The sequence below is a fragment of the Brassica napus genome, chromosome C2 (genome assembly GCF_020379485.1).
Source record: "Brassica napus cultivar Da-Ae chromosome C2, Da-Ae, whole genome shotgun sequence".
NCBI classification, from domain to species: Eukaryota; Viridiplantae; Streptophyta; class Magnoliopsida; order Brassicales; family Brassicaceae; genus Brassica; species Brassica napus.
This window is the reverse complement of record NC_063445.1, coordinates 25,828,416-25,849,318: the sequence shown is the minus strand read 5'-3', so window position 1 is coordinate 25,849,318 and position 20,903 is coordinate 25,828,416. Positions and strand designations below refer to the sequence as shown.

General features: G+C 38.1%; 1 protein-coding gene and 1 non-coding gene across 2 annotated transcripts; both read left to right on the top strand.

The window, feature by feature from the left end:
- Positions 1 to 12,004: 12,004 nt before the first annotated feature.
- LOC125582626 lies at positions 12,005 to 12,111 on the top strand. The gene has a single exon (XR_007320083.1). It is a non-coding gene; the product is annotated as a small nucleolar RNA R71 (small nucleolar RNA).
- Positions 12,112 to 17,610: 5,499 nt separating this feature from the next.
- On the top strand, positions 17,611 to 19,143 carry LOC125582281. The gene has a single exon (XM_048748896.1). It carries the CDS (start codon positions 17,611 to 17,613, stop codon positions 19,141 to 19,143), a length of 1,533 nt encoding a protein of 510 aa, XP_048604853.1.
- The last annotated feature ends 1,760 nt before the right edge of the window (positions 19,144 to 20,903 follow it).

Genomic DNA, 20,903 nt, shown 5'->3' with positions numbered 1-20,903 from the left:
TAGCTTTTAGATTTGTTTCAATTTTGTTTTTTAGTTTCTTTTTATTTTATTTTAGTTTTAAATTTCTACAATTTTGATTTAAGATTTTGCAGCTGATTTTCAATTTTGAAATTTTAGAATGATTATTACTCATTTTGTTTCACTTTGACAATTTTCACACAGATTAGAAAGTGATTGAAATATATTTATATTGTTACAAATTACACCTATTTGACCAATGGTATTTGAGATAAATAAAATTATTTATAAGATTAATGCAATTTGTAATTAATTTTTAGCTGAAAGTAAGTATAATTTGCATTGGAATTCTAAAGTGACACTTTTTGTGTAACAATAAAAAAATGTTAGAATAACAATTGTTATGAAACAGATAGAGAAATATTTTATTTTTGTTGACAAAAAAATATATTTCGTTTTTTAGTTTAAAAATTTTAACAATATTTTAAGTTGTTACTTAGGCTCTATTTAAAATTGATAAAATAAAAATGTTTAATAATAAAATATAAAATAGTTAGTGTTTATCTAAACAAACAAAAAATTAAATGCATTTTAACACTATGATAAATGTATAAATTTATGCAATTCAAATCTAATAAAATTTAATTAGTCAAAATATTAAAATACAGAATTAAATATATTGTAATAAATGTATAGTACGTATAACTTTATAAGTAACAAATTTACTTAACTTTCCTATAATTAAAGTCTATGGTAAGAGATTTATTAAAACATTATAAAATAAATTATCTAAACAAAATTCCAAAGTTTAATTGGTTGAAGGGAATGCTATACATATGTGTATATATATATATATATATTAATTTTGCCAGTTGAAAACCCCATAAATTATGGATTTTAGTTTTTATGCATAAAATGGTTAAAATGATGAAAATCTGGTTTCCCCTAAATCCCCAGGGAATTACCAATATTTTAATTGGTTAGAAAATAGATTTTACAAAAAAAAAAAAACCAAAATCTACTATAGATACAAACAATCAACTAAATATTATTCAATCTTAACCTTAGTGGTATAATTTGCTCTCTGTTCATCAAAGATTCAGTATCTCAACCCAATTGTCACTCATTGAAGGACTGGGTTGGTGGCTAGTCAAGTTCAGAGTCTTAAATCGTGTTAAAGCTTCATTTAAAGAGATGTTGGCTTTAGTGGCCTTATCTTTAACAAGAAAAAATGGGTTTAATATGTGCATGGAGTTGTACATCATATCATCTTTCATCTAGTATAGCAGGTTCTTGATGCATCCTCCTCATTTGGAGTACGTGGGGAAAAGTTTTTTTTATAGATGCTCTATCGGCTGAACCGGTCAGTATTGGAAGGAAAGCAATTATTGCTAAAAAGTGCAATAATCCGCAGACAATGACACATTGTCTGATCTAAGTTTGTAATACCTTATAGCTCCTGTTCGGGAACGCGCTAGGCGCTAATCGGGCGGTCGGGTTGGGCCTAGCGCCTAAAGAGAAAATCGAGAATTAATCGGAAATTATGCGGGGCGAAATTTTTAGATGGTTTACTATGTTATAAAACATGTTAATCTTTAATTGTGTATAACATTAATACATTTTCATGTTTAAGATTGTATAAGACACACAAATAGAATATATAAACTTAATATAGTGTAATTTTCATCAAAATTATGAATATAAATGATATTTATAAAATTTTAGATCAAATAAACAAATAAAAATATAATTAAAATAAAAAAAAATAAAAAAAAATAGATTAGGCGGCCGCCTAGGCGGTCATTTAGGCGGCTAGGCGGTCATTTAGGCGGTCTAGGCGGAAAAAATCGGATATCCGATTTTTTAAACCGATTTGACATAAATCGGAGCGGAAGAGTAATGCGTAGCGCCTAGGCGACCGCCTAGGCGGCCGATTTTTAGAACAGGGCTTGTAGCTAATATCAGGAGGTGTACTGATTGTCTGCTACAGCCTATTATATTTAACCACTTTGGCCAAAATCTAAACTCACACTAGCGAAAACCCAAACTAAGATTGACCAAATAATGATATTTTAGGTTTTAAGGAAAATCCAATCCAAAACTAACGTGAGTACACACCATACTCCAAATAATTACCATTAGGCTACCACCAGTTAGTTACGTGGGTTAAAGTTTTACATTTATTATATTTAAACCCCAACTCAGCGGATGCTTTCCACAGTCATTAAGTGAGAGCATGACCGGTAATATTAGAGGGTAATCTTAATGATTATTTTGTTTACATTTTGGGATCCAACTATGCATATAACTTTTCAAAATTTGGCACCGAGCGGAATTTTCTTTTAATGGATTTAGTTTTAGTTATTATGTAATCATTTAAAAATATATCATTTTGAGTTAAAAATTCTAACTAAAAACTTTTTGACAGGCAATAGCTGCAATAGATCATGTGAATCATAGCTCAGAAGAAGAATAGAAACTGTGAAATAATGTATTTGATGTTAGGAGTTTTCAAAGCTCCTAAGACAAATGTTGTAGTATAGTGAATGTCGAACCAGTTCTGAGGGATATCAAAGCACCGAGAATGCAAGTACTCACTTAATCTAAGTGCAACCGATGATTTAAAGGGTTTTTAAACTAATGATTAATGATAAATGAAATGACTTTCTTTACTAAGGGAAAAGAGAACTCATGGGCATAGGGATTAGACCTTGGGTGATCAAGTTTCGAACTAAGGATGGCAAAAGATCAATCAAACTATCAACCTTAAGCTTAGACACATTCTTAAACAAACTCTATGTCTAGATGAATGTTCATTTACTAACATATCTCAAACATCAAATGTCTTTGGTTGAATAATATGAAAGCAATCATTACTAACAAGTCTATTGGCTATCTTAACACCTTTAACAACAAATGTCTTTGGTAAAGTATGTTAAAAGCTTAGGAGAGTTGTCTCAGGCATTTCATCAAACACCTTGTGGGTGGGAAATGTCTAAAGATCAACTTTTGAGTGGCCAACTCATAAGATGCATTATGAATACTCTACTAGCAAGGAACAAGAATGATCTACACTAAAACATCCTAGAACTAACCTAATCACCCTTGATCTCCCTAACCCATGAATTCAAAAAGTGATTACTCACTAATCTCCATGATTCCTCTCAAACCCATGGTGGATTTTAGATTAATCATGTAGAGAAATAGATAAGAAATCAACAAGAACACAAGATGAAAGCAATCGAAATCTGAATCAAAAGAAGTTTTACTAGTTGTTCTCTGGAAAAAGAGATTGTTTTCTGGTGGCTTACAAAAGTACTTAAAACATAGGTTTTCAGAAGTAAAAACGTGCATAATGAAATGACCAAAAGGCCCTTGAGTAGAAATGAATTCGAGCAAACAGAAGGCGCGCAGCGACCTCTAGTAGTCGCTCCGGGAGGTCGCTCCAGGCTTCGGGAGCGACCTGGAGAGGTCGCTGCGAGACGTCGCTCTGGATCGCTCTTCGCGAGCGACCTCGCTGTGTCGCTCCGGTCACGTCGCTCCGGGTGATGGAGACGCGAGCGACCTCGCTGTGTCGCTCCGGTCACGTCGCTCCGGGCGATGGAGGCGCGAGCGACCTCGCTGTGTCGCTCCGGTCAAGTCGTTCTGAGATGTGTGTCACAGCGACTTCATGTAGTCGCTCCGGGAAGTCGCTCCAGGCAGTGCTCGTCCAAAGATCACTCTAATCACCTCCCTTGAGCTCCAAATGTACCCAAATATCTTCAGGAACTCCATGTGGTACTCCAATACCTAATAGAGACATATGTATGCAAAATGCAACCTAGATATGACTAAATCCTAATCTATATGATGAAAACGCAAATGAATAAATGGATAAAACAATGTGAATATGCAAGATATCAACTCCCCCAAACTTGTTCTTTTACTTGTCCTCAAGTGAACTTTCTAGAACTCATAGGGAGAGAGGTTTGAAGGTGAGAGCTCATAGCCAAAAGAAACACACAAAGCACTCAAATCAACATCTAAATTCAGCATTAGTACACCCTCTCTTATTATACTCTAGCTTCTCTAGGCCTATCTCAACTCTTTTCATCCCTACACTCATCATCATGCATTCACACATGCAAATCAACCAACTCTCACATTCATTAAGCATAAAACATCAAGTGAATTCTTGCAAATGGTCAACTGGTCCAAATCATTTGATTGAGTAAGGGAAGGCTTTTATTCAAGTGGGTTAAGAGGTTCAAAATCCATGATCTTTTAAAGTGGTTTACTCTCAAAACAAGTAGTCTTGACATTGCACATAATATATCTAAGAAAGGGACCAACTCATGCATACAATGCTCAATCTCCATTGTTCTACCCTTTTCCCAAACATACAGGTTACACAATCACTTCCCAATGTCAAACCCAACTCCCATCTCTCACCAAAAGATCTCAAGAATACTTTGCACATAAAACTCTTTTTCTTTGAAATCTATAAAGGATTTTCTCAACTTCTAAACAAATCTTAGCTCTAAACAATTTTGCTAGCCCCCTTTTTCTTTCTTTTTCTCTTTTTTTTTTCGGGGGCCAAGACTTTTCATAAACTCGAGCTAGACATTTATCTATTAATTCCAATAAGATTATCCATTTAAACACAAAGAGTCTATTCTTTTCCTTTGAACTTTTCATGCTTCCAAACCATAGTCACCACACTCACCCCCATCTATAGCTAGACAATAGAGTGCCTAATCTAGCAAGAATGAAGATCAAGCATTGTCGTTCCCGATACTCTCAACATTATGCACATGTAAGGCTTTCCGAAAAAGGCCTCACTCATCAAATAATGAAAGCTTAAAAGGAGGAAGGGATTTTGGGAATGGTGTACCACTAGAGTTTGTTAAAAAAAGATTGGCATAAAGGATGTGACAACTCAAGTGTGTATATCCATGATTCAGTACACAAGGGACCATGAGCAAGATGCATTAAGTTCGTTCTGTTCAAATAAGGTTGTAGTTGGCTTCAAAGACTGAGTTTCAGCAATCAACAAGTTTCAGGAAGAGTCTTCAAGGCTCGAAGCATACAAGTGTTTTTGAGAGGTGCATAAGCTACTCAGGTGCAAAGTAATGTTCTTTACAAGGCATTTCAAATCATTGCTCCCAATGCAAGTAAATGCAACCTATATGCTTTAGACTCTCCTAGAAATGCAAATGATGCAAACTAAATGATTTTTTTAATGCAAATATATATGTATAATGCAATGCATTAGACTCAAAATCATCAAACCAAACGTGATCAAATACTTGGTACCTCCCCCAAACTTAAATGACACAGTCTCTGTGTTGTCAAGGAGAGAGAGATACCCAAAAAAAAGAAAACTAATATGCAAAAACGAAATGGTATATACAAGGAAAAGTAGTGGGTTACCTTCTATGGGGAATGAGTAGAGGGAGATGCTCCCTCTTCGCCGTCCTCAGGTGGTAACTCTTCAAGGTGCTCATCAGCAAGAGTGCCCATCTCTTCAATGTAGAAGGCTTGCCCGACCACAGTTGGTTTCTTAATTTTCTCCTTGATGTCAAAGTGGAGAACATGTCCTTTACCCAAATGGAGATCAATCGTGCCCTCTTTCACCTTAACAATTGCTCCTGCTGTAGCTAAGAATGCCCTTCCGAGAATCAATGGGTCTTGAGCCTCCTCACCCATCTCAAGCACCACAAAATCTGTAGGTATCTCATACCTTCCAATCTTCACAGGTAGGTCCTCTAAGATGCCCACATGGTACTTCACTGAACGATCAGCTAACACCAGAGAGAGTCTACAGTTTTTGTACTGAGTGAATCCCAGCTTCTTTGCAACAGACAAAGGCATCACGCTGACACTAGCTCCCAAATCGCAGAGACATATCTCAAATACCATAGGTCCAAGATAACAAGGTAGTGTGAAGCATCCTGGATCCTCTAACTTCTCTGGAACATCAAGCCTTTGGATGATGGCACTGCAGTCATGGGTAAGAATCATCATGCTTTCCATTTCCTTCTTCTTTGCAGCAACAACATCTTTCAGGAACTTGTTGTATTGAGGAATCAACATGAAACCATCGATGATGGGCATTGCTGTTAAACTATATAATCTAATCTCTCCTTAATACATTTACATAAGTTAGTTATTTATGTTATTACACAAAGAGTTGTAACTCTTCATGTTGTGTCTTTTAGTATAAAGAGTTGTGTCTCTTATACTTGTACTGATTCGATCTATATATAAAGATCAATCATCTGTTGTAAACACAATCACCGAATCTCAATAATACAAAAAGTATTTTCAGAAAATTTTATAAGCCTGAAACGTCTATCTTATTCTTTCTCTCGAACTCGTGTGTAACACACTGTGATCATTGTGTAACACAAGCGGTTGGTAAAAGATTAACATGGTATCAGAGCTTTACGTTTGAGAGGACAAAGAACAAAGCACTAGTAAGAGAAACACTTGGCGTGGAGAAAAGGAGGCTAGAGGATTTTGTCATACGATTTCAGAATCACTCGAAACGATGAAGAATCAAGTAATCCCCATATTTGATGGAGAGAAGTACGACTTCTGGAGCATTAAGATGGTAACTATTTTCAAGACCAGGAAGTTATGGTCTGTGGTTGAAGAAGGCGTAGCAGCCCCACCAGCACAAGTGGATGAAACCCCTGAAACAGCAAGGGCAAGATCGCTTAGAGAAGAAGCGATGATGAACGATACATTGGCTTTGAAAATCTTGCAAACTGCTGTATCGGATCATATCTTCTCACGGATTGCAGCAGCATCAACATCCAAAGGGGCGTGGGATGCATTGAAGGAAGAGTATGAAGGCTCTCCTCAAGTTCGTTTGATTAAACTTCAAACATTGCGAAGGGAGTATGAGAATCTGAAGATGTATGAGAATGAAGACATTAAGGTCTTCACAGATAAGATAGTTGAATTGGCAAATCAACTAACTTATCATGGTGAACAGAAGTCGGATGTTCAACTTATACAGAAGATACTCATCTCTCTCCCAGCCAAGTTCGATAGCATAGTCAGTGTGTTGGAGCAAACAAGCGATTTGACTTCAACAAAGATGACAGAATTGATCGGGATCTTGAAGGCTCATGAAGCAAGGCTGGCTGCAAGAGAAGAAAGCACCAGTGAAGGAGCATTCGATGCTCGTGTTAAACACAACAATTCTGGTGTTACACAAGACAACTCAAAGCGCCAGGGAGGCAAGAAGTGGTGTGGTTTCTGCAAGAGGAACAACCACAATGAGAGCGAGTGTCTGAGGAAACAGAAGAAGGATGATCCAAAGAAGGATCACAGAAGTAATAAGGAGTGTTACAATTGTGGCAAGTTAGGCCACTTTGCAAATCAGTGCTACTCAAATAAGAAAGAGAAGGCACATGTGAGTCTCGAAGAAGACTCAAATGAAGATCACATGTTGTTCAGTGCGAGCGAAGCAGCAACAACAGTGATGGAAGATGTCTGGTTAGTAGACAGTGGAGCAACTAATCATATGACAAAGGAGGAGAGTTACTTCTCAACACTTGATAGGAGTATCAAGGTTCCAATAAAGATTGGAAATGGAAGCACAGTCATGACAGCCGGTAAAGGAGACATTACCGTCATGACTAAAGGTGGCAAGAAGACCATCAGAAATGTATTCTTGGTTCCGGGTTTGGCGAAAAATTTGTTGAGTGTTCCACAAATTGTTTCAAGCGGATACCGGGTGAGTTTCCAAGAGAAGAGATGCATCATAGATGATGCAAAAGGAAGGAGGATAATGGATATCCCAATGACTCACAAAAGCTATCGAATCAGGATGAGTTCGGCTCAGGTAGAAGAAGCCATGAGCGCTAGTGAGCAAGGAAAGATGGAGACATGGCACAAGAGACTTGGTCATGTAGGCGACAAAAGGTTGCAACAAATGCAAGACAAAGACTTGGTAAAGGGATTACCAAAGTTTAAAGTCAAGAAGGAAGCATGTGAGGCGTGTAGACTTGGAAAGCAATCACGCAAAAGCTTCCCAAAGGAATCTCAAACTAAGACAAGAGAGAAGCTTGAGATTGTACATACGGATGTATGTGGGCCGATGCAGCATCAGTCTGTTGATGGAAGCCGATACTTTTTGCTATTCTTGGATGATCATACTCACATGTGTTGGGTATACTTCATGAAGCAAAAGTCAGAGACTTTCTCACTGTTCAAGAAGTTCAAAGCAATGGTGGAGAAGAACTCGGATTGTACCATCAAGACGCTGAGATCAGATGGAGGTGGTGAGTTCACTTCACGAGAATTCAACCGGTTCTGTGAAGAAGAAGGAATCAATAGGCAAGTCACCTTGCCTTATTCACCACAACAAAATGGTGCAGCAGAGCGTATGAATAGGACTTTGGTGGAGATGGCTAGATCGATGTTGGCAGAGCAAGACTTACCGCTCAAGTTATGGGCAGAAGCGGTATACACTGCCTCATATCTTCAAAACCGTCTGCCATCAAAGGCAATAGAAGAAGATGTCACTCCTATAGAGAAGTGGTGTGGACACAAGCCAGATGTGTCACACATGAGAATGTTTGGTAGCATATGCTACATACATGTCCCGGATCAAAAGAGGAGGAAGCTAGACGTCAAGGCAAAGCGTGGAGTCTTTGTTGGATATAGCAACCAATCCAAAGGCTATAGAGTTCTCATCCTGGAGAATGAGAAGATTGAAGTATCAAGAGATGTCGAGTTTGAAGAAAGCAAGAAGTGGGATTGGAAAAGGCAACAAGAGGTGAGGAAGACATTGGAGTTGTCTATGGAAGACTCTCACTCGCCTGAAGGACAAACCGAAGGTGCATTCAGCCCTGAGGAACAAACCGAAGGTGCATATAGTCCCGAGGAACAATTTGGAGGTACTTTCAGTCCTATTCTCTTTCAAAATGATAATCATGATACTAGTAGTGGAGATGAAGAAACTTCTGAGGCACCAAAGAAGTTCAAGTCCATGGTTGATATCATGGAAAGGGCACCGAGAGTAGAGCTTGATGAAGCGGCTCAAGCGATAGAAGCTTGTCTTCATGCAAATGAAGAACCATACACTTATGATGAAGCGTGTGGTACCAAGGAATGGAGAGAAGCGATGAATGAGGAGATAGCCATGATTGAGAAGAACAAGACGTGGGAACTAGTGGACAAGCCAAAGAAGAAGAATGTGATAAGTGTGAAGTGGATCTACAAGATCAAGACCGATGCAAACGGCAATCACATCAAGCACAAGGCGCGGCTAGTTGCAAGAGGGTTCTCTCAAGAGTATGGTGTTGACTACCTTGAGACGTTTGCTCCTGTCTCAAGACATGATACAATACGAGCCATACTTGCATATGCGGCTCAGATGAAGTGGCGATTGTATCAGATGGATGTGAAGTCAGCCTTTCTCAATGGCGACCTCAAGGAAGAAGTGTATGTCACACAACCGCCTGGGTATGTGACACACGGGAAAGAACACAAGGTGTTAAGGCTACACAAAGCTTTATATGGTTTAAAGCAAGCCCCAAGGGCATGGTATGGAAGAATAGATTCATACTTTCTTCAAAACGGTTTTGAGAGGAGTATGAATGATGCGGCTTTATACATCATGAAGCAAGGAGGAGATGTGTTGATCATGAGTCTATATGTGGATGATATAATCATCACAGGAGGCAACATCCAGAGCATCAACACATTCAAGGAGAACATGAAGAAAGAATTCGAGATGGTGGATCTTGGATTATTGAACTACTTTCTTGGAATGGAAGTAATTCAAGACAATGGAGGCATATTTCTTTCACAAGAAAAGTATGCAAACAAACTTGTAGACAAGTTTGGGATGCGATACAGCAAGAGTGTAAGCAACCCACTTACACCACAAGGAAAAGGAGTTGAGGATGACAAGGAGTATGGAGATCCGACTAAGTATAGAAGTATCGTTGGAGGGCTTTTGTACTTGTGTGCATCAAGACCTGATGTGATGTATGCAAGCGCCTATCTCTCAAGATACATGTCATCACCCCGCATGAAGCACTACCAAGAAGCCAAGAGGGTGTTAAGATATGTCAAAGGAACATCAAACTTTGGAGTGTACTTCACAAGCGTGAAAGAACCAAGACTTCTAGGCTACACAGACAGCGATTGGGGTGGTTCTAAAGAAGACAAGAAAAGCACTTCAGGTTATGTGTTTACTCTTGGATCAGCCATGTTTTGTTGGCAGTCAAGCAAGCAACAAACAGTGGCACAATCAACAGCTGAAGCAGAGTACATAGCCGTGTGTGCAGCAGCAAATCAAGCAGTGTGGTTACAAAGACTATTTGAAGACTTTGGTCAGAACTTTGAAAGAGGCATTCCGATCTTATGTGACAACAAATCAGCAATAGCAATTGGGAAGAATCCAGTGCAACACAGAAGGACGAAGCACATAGAGATCAAATACCATTTCATGAGGGAAGCTGAGCAGAAAGGAATCATTGAACTGAAGTATTGCAAAGGGGATGATCAACTCGCAGACATTCTCACAAAGGCATTGGGCGGTTCAAGATTTGAAGATCTAAGGCAGCAACTTGGAGTCAAGTCGAGATATGATTAAGGAGGAGTGTTAAACTATATAATCTAATCTCTCCTTAATACATTTACATAAGTTAGTTATTTATGTTATTACACAAAGAGTTGTAACTCTTCATGTTGTGTCTTTTATTATAAAGAGTTGTGTCTCTTATACTTGTACTGATTCGATCTATATATAAAGATCAATCATCTGTTGTAAACACAATCACCGAATCTCAATAATACAAAAAGTATTTTCAGAAAATTTTATAAGCCTGAAACGTCTATCTTATTCTTTCTCTCGAACTCGTGTGTAACACACTGTGATCATTGTGTAACACAAGCGGTTGGTAAAAGATTAACAATTGCAACCTGAGCTTCACTCATTTGCTTCTCAAACAAAGCCTTGTACTTCTCTAGCAGCTGCCTCTTGAATCTACCAGGGAATGGTAGTTTGGGTTCATAGGGAGAAGGAACAAAAGAATTCTCACTTGCTGGAGCAAGAACTTCACCATCCTTCACTGTTTTCTTCTCTTCCCCAACCTTTCCTTTACCCTTGGCTTCCACAATCTTCTCCAAGATTTCATCATTGATTTTCTCATCTACAATCACCACTTCATCATCTAAGTTGATGGCCACCTCCTCACCTAGTTTCTCAGCATCCCTGGTGAGGGTTGTAGGAGGTAACTGCTTACCACTCCCAAGGGTGATAGCTTTGGCCTCCTTGGGGTTTTGGTCAGATTTTCCAGGTAGAGATCCTTGCTGGCGAGTCTGGTGAGTGTTCATGGAAGCAAACTGATTCTCTAAATTTTTGACTGTAGAAGCAAGATGTGAGAACTTGTTGTTGAGCTCATTGTAGCTCCCATCAATCTTGGAATGAAGGTTCTTCAACTCATAACCAACATGCTTCTCACTTCTAGTCTGAGACTCCAAGATTTGTTTCAGCAGGGTGTCAGTGCTGCTCTCTTGAGGAGCAGAGGAACCAGATGAGGGGTTTTGCTGAGGTTGATAGCTGCCTTGCTGGTTGTTTCGAGGTGGATAACCACTCTGTTGGTTGTTGGGATAGGATTTCTATTGGTAGTTGTTGTACTAAAAGTTGGGCTCTTTTTTGTACCAGCTACCATTGTTGTTGATGAAACACAGCTCTTCCTGACCTTCCAAACCCTCAACCTCATGGACAACAGGTGGTGTCTCTTGGCTTGGGTTACCAACAAAGTGCAGCTGCTCTTGTGTGGCTTTATCAGCAAGGAGGATGTCTATCTTATCCTGTAGAGCTTTCAACTCCTTCCACGTCTGCTTATCATCTGTTCGACTGCTTCTGTCGTGGTCTCCACTGTAGACTGCATCACTCTTTACCATGTTGTCAACCAGCTCCTCTGCATCTTCCTCAGTTCTCCCCAAGAAGAACCCATTGCTAGTTGTATCCAGTCTGGCCCTGTACTTAGGAAGAGCACCACGGTAGAATGTGCTCAGCAAGCTCTCCTTAGAGAAACCATGGTGTGGGCATTGAGCTTGGTAGCCCTTGAATCTCTCCCAGGCTTCACTGAATCCTTCCAAGTTCTTCTGTTGGAAACTGGAGATCTCATTTCTCAGCTTAGCAGTTCTTGAGGATGAGAAGAATTTCTCCAAGAATGCTCTCTTGCACTCATCCCAAGTAGTGATAGAGTCGCTAGGTAGAGACTTCTCCCACTGACGTGCCTTATCCCCCAAAGAGAAAGGGAATAACTTCAGCTTCAAGGCGTCCTCAGACACACCATTGGTTTTTGACAACCCACAGTAGCTGTCGAACCTATCCAAGTGATCAAATGGGTCCTCTAGAGCCAAGCCATGATACTTGTTGTTCTCGATCACGTTGAAGAGTCCTGACTTGACCTCAAAGTTGTTGGCTGCCACAGCCGGTGCTCGGATTCCCAGTCTATGACCATGAATGTTGGGCCGGTCATAAGTACCAATGGGTCGAGCTGCCCGCGGTTGGTGTTCTGCCCCTTGCGGTTGATCTTCCATATCAATATCGAATCTCTGCAAGTGGGCTTGTTGTTCTTCTTCTCTTCTAGCTCTAGCACACTCCCTTTCAAAAGCTCTGATGTCTGCTACTATTGGAACTAGGTTTGATGGACCCCTGCTCCTCAAGTTCATACACCTGAAAGTGAAAGGTAGGTGAAGAAGAAGAATCAGTAACAAAACAAAATTAAAATGACGTAGTCTCAAGCAAGTGACTAAATCTTAATGTTTAAATCTACTCAGAATTTGGCAACAACGCCAATTTGATGTTAGGAGTTTTCAAGGCTCCTAAGACATATGTTGTAGTATAGTGAATGTCGAACCAGTTCTAAGGGATATCAAAGCACCGAGAATGCAAGTACTCAATTAATCTAAGTGCAACCGATGATTTAAAAGGTTTTTAAACTAATGATTAATGATAAATGAAATGACTTTCTTTACTAAGGGAAAAGAGAACTCATGGGCATAGGGATTAGACCTTGGGTGATCAAGTTTCGAACTAAGGATGGCAAAAGATCAATCAAACTATCAACCTTAAGCTTAGACACAATCTTAAACAAACTCTGTGTCTAGATGAATGTTCATTTACTAACATATCTCAAACATCAAATGTCTTTGGTTGAATAATATGAAAGCAATCATTACTAACAAGTCTATTGGCTATCTTAACACCTTTAACAACAAATGTCTTTGGTAAAGTATGTTAAAAGCTTAGGAGAGTTGTCTCAGGCATTTCATCAAACACCTTGTGGGTGGGAAATGTCTAAAGATCAACTTTTGAGTGGCCAACTCATAAGATGCATTATGAATACTCTACTAGCAAGGAACAAGAATGATCTACACTAAAACATCCTAGAACTAACCTAATCACCCTTGATCTCCCTAACCCATGAATTCAAAAGGTGATTACTCACTAATCTCCATGATTCCTCTTAAACCCATATTGGATTTCAGATTAATCATGTAGAGAAATAGATAAGAAATCAACAAGAACACAAGATGAAAACAATCAAATCTGAATCAAAAGAAGTTTTACTAGTTGTTCTCCGGAAGAAGAGATTGTTTTCTGGTGTCTTACAAAAGTACTTAAAACATAGGTTTTCAGAAGTAAAAACGTGCATAATGAAATTACCAAAAGACCCTTGAGTAGAAATGAATTCGAGCAAACAGAAGGCGCGCAGCGACCTCCAGTAGTCACTCCAGGCTTCGGGAGCGACCTGGAGGGGTCGCTGCGAGACGTCGCTCTGGGTCGCTCTTCGCGAGCGACCTCGCTGTGTCGCTCCAGGTCGCGTCGCTCCGGGTGATGGAGACGCGAGCGACCTCGCTGTGTCGCTCCGGTCAAGTCGCTCTGAGATGTTTGTCACAGCGACTTCATGTAGTCGTTCCGGGAAGTCGCTCCAGGCAGTGCTCGTCCAAAGATCACTCTAATCACCTCCATTGAGCTCCAAATGTACTCAAATGTCTCCAGAAACTCCATGTGGTACTCCAATACCTAATAGAGACATATGTATGCAAAATGCAACTTAGACATGGCTAAATCCTAATCTATATGATGAAAATGTACATGAATAAATGGATAAAACAATGTGAATATGCAAGATATAAGTATTCAAAGGACCTTTCATGTCGACATCTTCTCATCATTCTTGTCTCAGCAACATCCCCTATATATTAATCGTGAATCATTATTTAAGTTATAACTTAAAGTACAAAGGTGACGTGTCAGACTCTTAGCCTTCCTTAAAGCCAAAATTAATTGCCCTTTTTCTTACTAGAAATTTACATTTTGTGCTTGGACCAACCTAATTTATGTACTAACGAGAACAAGATGACATATCTTATTGTAATGTAATCGAAGAAGGGTTCATTGAACCAGTGACCACATTTAAAATCATGATTCTGGTTTATCGTTAAACCGGTAACACTAAAAATAATGAATAATTAATGTATGACAGGCTGAATTGGTAATACTATATCGACTAAAGTAGGTTGATAAAAACCAACTAAGAACACTGAATGAATGATCTTCAAAATATCATTGTATACTGCGTTCTTTACAATAATATAATCTAACTTAAAAATATGACTGTAGACTGCATTCTTTACAATAATATAATATAATTCCAATAACTCCATATTGGTTATCCCTATTATCTTCTGAAACCTTATAATTAAACATGAAGACAACAACCTGAACATATTAACCATTTTCAATTTAGTGGATCCAAGCAAGCTCTAATATATTTGAGAAACGACTCATTGGATAACACTAATCATGTAATCAGTTGTACATATATACATTGTAGCGAAATTGTATATATTTTATTTGACTGAAGTATTCATTTTCAGCTTCATTTGTATGTCATATACGATTGTTTTATTTTAAGGCATCTCTGAAAGCATTAAACCATTGGATAACTTAACCGTCAGACATTGTAAACATACCTCAACCATTGACTGAAAATGGAAGTGTTTTCCAATTGCTTTCCCCGTAAGTTTTCTCTGCCATATAGTCAATAAAATATTTGTTAGTATCTCATTTCTATAATTTGTCTGCAATGCATTTATATTTAACACATTTAGCCAACAAATTAACGTGATATGCACTCATAGAATTTTTCTTAAGATGTAGCAAATCTTTCTCTTACAAGATTATACGCGCTGAGCAAGTTTTCGGTAAATCACGATATGGATAAATCTTTCACCATGCGCACGGCACAGACTATCACCTAGTCAACTCTTAAAATCAAAACACTGACTGAGTAAATATTTTTAATATGTTAGCTAAAATCTAGCAAATAAAATTTCGATTTAAAACATTGATGTTTAGCAAAGTTCTTTTAGAAACTATTTAATATTAATATCAGTTCTCCTTTTTCCTCACCTGATCACATAAATATCATGGAAAGAGCAAAGATACTTCAAACTGGAACGAGTAGCCCGTGTCTACGTCAAAGTTTCATAAAACAAGCTCACTATGAATACCAAATTTATTTTTTTATAACCGTGGAAATCCCAAAAAAATTCTAGGTTCACAGACGTACGCGTGGATGACTAAATCAATTTAAAATGTGGCTAGGTAGCCAATGCTACTCGAACCCAGTGTGGAAATTAGAACATTTTTACCACTAGACGAATGCGACTTGGTTATGAATACCAAAGCTTTCAAATGATTTCTTATATTTATATATATACCACTGAACCAATATTTCTGGTAGAACCAAAACGTTCCAAACCCAAGTGAAACCAATAATAGAGTTTACTGTTTATAAGGATGTTAATTACAGGGCTAGGACCTAACACTCTCTTGTTTAATGTAATCTCAGTCCTGTTTTAAACATAAAAACTCATAGTATAATCGATCATATAAATGAAAATGTGTCTTTTATTCATTTTTGTCTTCAATGAAATTAAAAACCAAAGTTTACATTCTCAAATTATGAATCATAGTAACACTCGTTTTTGAATTTGTTAAATAGAACTTTACTCAAACTCTCCTAGTCACCAACACTTGTTGCTCTCCTAGTCTCTTGACTCTTGAATCTCTTCCAACACTCGTTGCTCTGCAAGCAACAAGCCAACAACAGAATCAGTTTATCACAGCCAACAACCAGATGCTTGATTCATGAGCTAAAAGCGTAAAGCAGTCAAAGAAGACAACAGTCCAAACAAGTAATCACTAATCAGCTATAACTTACACATTACAAGATGTAAAAACCTCATCAGTCATCAGTCAGATTCTCCATGGAACAAGTATGATTAGGAACAAATACAGAACATACAGATTAAAACCACACTCGTGATAGACAGTCTTATCAGAAGCACATCAGACATAACAACTCATCAGTCATCAGGCATTTTTATCAGAAGCCGACCAGGGTTTTACTTTCATCAAAGTGTAAAACAATTAAAATACAAGAAGACTACAGTTCATAATCACACACATATCATCTGCTTAAAATACCTATATGAACTTAATGATATATTTTCCAGTTATAAAAAAGTTAAAATTATAAATTTCAGATTATGTTCTAAAAAGTAGAAATGACATTCTACGAAGTAGAAAACGAAATCTACTTTTTTCATTGAATCTACAATGTTTAGAATACGTGATCTACGTAAATAGGAGTATTCTACAAATATGTAGAATACACATTCCGCGCTTAACCTACCATTCTAAAATTCTTAGAAATCGAAATCTACACATTAATCTAATTCTAAAACATGTAGAAACCGACTTCTACAGATTTACTATAAATCTAAAACATGTAGAAATCAAATTCTAAACATTACTATAATTCTAAAAACCTGTAGAAACTGATTTCTACATATTAGTTGTATTCTACGGATAAGAAATCAGTTCCTAAAAATATGGAAACAAAATATTTGAGAATATTCACTTTTATATTTAAAAAAAAATCGATTTAAAAAAAAAACGAAAAAGGAACAAAAAAAAAGCGACAAAAAAAACCTTGCCAACCTTCTTCGCCGTTTTCTATATTCCATTGATTGTTCACAAAATTTTCACAAAATTTTCACATTATTTCTACCATGATTCATGTCTATGCTTCATGTGGTGTTTGGGAATTGGTTGTATCTTCAGGTTGGAGTTTTACTGTTGATAAAAAGAAAGGGGGAAGGTTACTTGCTTTGGAATTGAAGTCTTCTCTGGAAGAGTTATAGAAAAACGTTATAGAGGATTTTGGTTTTGAAGAAACAGATGCTGATTTGGAGTTGAGTTACCTTTCTATTGGATTGATCAATTCATCAAAATGTCCACCAGTGATCATTGGAAACTCAAGGCAAGTTCAAAATTTTCTAGGGTTTTGTAAGAAGCATCAGTCAACTCAATTGTGTGTCAGCTATAAAGCAAAGCAAGGAAATCCAAATAAGATCGACATTGATCTTAATAAGATGCCAACTGATGCAAGTACTAGTGAAGAGAACGAGCGAAATCCTTGTGACATTGGGACCGCTTCAAATATTGTTAAGGGGGCTAAGCATAGCGAGAAGAGGAAAGGGAAGATGAAGCAAAGTGAAGTTGATGGAGATGATTATGATGCTGACAAGCATAACAAGAAGAAGAAAGGAAAGATGAAGCAAGACGAGGTTGAAGGAGATGATTATGATGCTGACAAGATCAATTCTGAAAAAGAAAACAGAGAAAAATTGGCAAAGAGTCAGGTGGTGGAATTGATTAAGACGGGAGATCTTTTCCTCAACAAAACAGTTTTGAAAGCGAGGTTTGAGTTATGTGCAATGAAGCATAACTTTCACTACACAGTTACCAACTCCAATAAATCAGTTTGGTGTATTAGATGCGCTGATAAGGTGTGCTTTTGGGGTGCTCGAGCTGAGTGTTTAAAGGGCTCCACATATTTTATTATTAAGAAGTATGTCGGTGTACATTCCTGCGCACCTTTAAACAAAACCAGTGCCGGCAAGACAGCTTCAGCGAAAACGATAGGCAGTCTGCTAATGCATAAATATGAAGGTATCAAGGAAGGGCCTAAAGCGAAAGATATTGTTCAGATTATGCGTAATGATTATGGATGTGAGATCTCTTATTCTTTAGCATGGGATTCCCGTGAATATGCAGTCAACGCTGTTAGAGGTATTCCAGAGGAAAGTTATGGGAAAATACCAAAATACTTGCACATGCTGCGAGAGGCCAATCCGGGTACACATTCCTCTTACAAGACTGACGTCGATGGTAGATTTCGATATATGTTTATAGCGTTTGGTCAATCGATCAGAGGCTTTAACACAGTCATGAGGCGTGTCATTGTTGTCGATGGAACATTCTTGAAGAGTAAATTCAAAGGGGTGCTACTGGTTGCAACTACTATAGATGGAAATTCAAATTTATATCCTATTGCATTTGGGATAGTAGACTCTCAGAATAAACAGTCTTGGGAATGGTTTATGAGACAATTAAAAGTTGTTGTTGCTGATGATAATGGTTTGGCTTTTATTTCGGATAGACAAGTGTCAATAGCGAAGGCACTGGAGAAAGTGTATCCGCTAGCGAGACATGGTATTTGTATTCATCATTTGTTGAATAATGTGATATCATATTTCAAGGGGAAGGGATTAGCTGGGTTGATTTCTAAGGCTTCAAAGGCTTATAGAGTGGTTGATTTCAAGAAGACGTTTGCTCATGTTTGCAATATCAGTCCAGCAATTGGAAATTATCTTATGGAAGCAGATGTCAAAAAGTGGGCTAGATGTCAATTTCATGGATACAAGTATGACATTAGGACAAACAATCCTGCAGAGTCAATAAATTCTATGTTGCGTTCGCCGAGAGAGTTTCCCGTAATTCCTTTGTTGGACAGTATTAGAGAAATGCTGACACGCTGGTTTTTTAAGCGTAAGAAGTTGATTTCAAAGCACACCCACCGTTTGACCATAGATGTGGAGGAAAAGATTGATAGGAGAATTGGAAAGGGAAAAACTTTCAGAGTTTACCCTGTAACCGATAGCCAGCTGCTTGTTAAAGGCGATACAATTGACTGCTTTGTTGATTTGGACAAACGGACTCGTTCTTGTGGGAAGTACGACCTCTTGAAAATCCCTTGTAGACACGCAATAAAAGCTGGTTTCTTTGTTGGTAGAGAACCATAAACATTGACTGATTTTTTGTATACCACGGGAGCTTGGAGAGAAGCTTATCAAGAAAGCATAAATCCCTTTTCAGTTCCTGAAGATGGTTGGTCTGTCCCACAAGTTGTGGAAAATTCTGAAGTGCTACCGCCTGAGACAAGAAGATCTCTTGGAAGAAATAGAAAACGCAGATATGAAACTGTTGAAGACAAAATCCGATCATCACAAGGATCACAGGGGGTCAGTCTTGTAAGTGCAGTAGATGTGGTCTTGGTGGTCATAATAGAGCAACTTGCAAGATGCCAATATAGTGGATTTGTTTGCTGTGTTCTTCACAATTTAGTGAAAGTTTTCCAAACTTCATTTGCTTGATTTCTAGTAACTTTGTTTCTGTTTGGGGTTTGGGGTTTGGAGGTTTCGGGGTTTGAGGTTTGGGGTTTGGGGTTTCAGGTTTGGAGGTTTCGGATTTTAGGGATTTAAACATAATACTCGTTAATTCCACGTAAGCAGAAATCGTCGTAAACACCACGTAAAAGGATTTAAACAAAACACTCGTTAATTCCACATAAGCAGAAATCGTCGTAAAGACCACGTTGGATGAAATCGTCGTAAATACCACGTAAAAGGATTTAAACATAACACTCGTTAATTCCACGTAAGCAGAAATCGTCGTAAATACCTCGTAGTGTAAAAACTAGAAAAAAAAAGGAAAAGGATAAAAATATCAGATTAACATGTGGCAAGACCTCCAGCAATTATAATACGTAAGTCTCGCCCACATGAATTCTAATATCTTATCCTTTTCCTATTTTTTCAAATATTTATAATTTGAATAGGATTTTACTGAGGAATGTGATTTCAGATAGGGTGTGATTTGGGAGTTTGTGTGTGGTTTGAGAATGAGAGTTGTGGGTATATTTATAGGAAAGCAAGGCTCGTTAATTCCACGTAAGCAAAATCGTCGTTAATACCTCGTATATAAAAACACGGGCCTTTGCGATTCCTCGTAATTTCCTCGTATTGAAAAACACGGGCCTTTGTAACTGCTCGCTATTTCGTCGTAACCTTACGACGAATTTGCGACGATATGTAATCTTATATATACCCCCGAGCGCTCACTCTTTCTTTCCTCTCTACTTCCTCTCCACTTCCTCTCCATTTCGTAGCAATGGTAAGTCTCTCTAATTCCTCTCTAATTTGGTTAGTTTAGGATAGATTAGGTGGTTAGTATAGGGAATTTAGATAGGTTTACGGATTTTATGTTATTTAGTGTTCATTAGGTGGATAATGTTGGGAAATATACTGTTGATGTTAATTTTAAAAATTTAATTTTTTTCTCAGGTTCGAAAAGGAAGACTTACTGCCCATTACAGAGAGATCTTTGGTGAGCCGGGTAGTCGTTTAGACCCGGCCTCTTCTTCAGCCCCCGGTTCTTCGGGTCAGGAGACTGTCCCCGAGACTCAGTACACTCAGAGAGTCTCTGGGTCTACTTCTTCTAGTGCACCATCGGCTCCTCATGTGCCTTCCCCGATGGCTCATCCGACGATGCCTCCTCCTGTGCCTCCTCCGATGGCCACCGATATTCATCCCGATTTGATGGTGCCTCCGAGTGCTCCTTACTCGCAGTACACTGTAGAGGACATTATCCGTCTACCAGGAAGAGAAGGTTTACCAGTCATCGACCCCGACCGACCGGACGGAACTTTGTGGTATGTTGCATTAATTTTTTTTAATTCGTTTAAAATTCTTTTATAACATTAAAAAATAATTTATATTTTAAA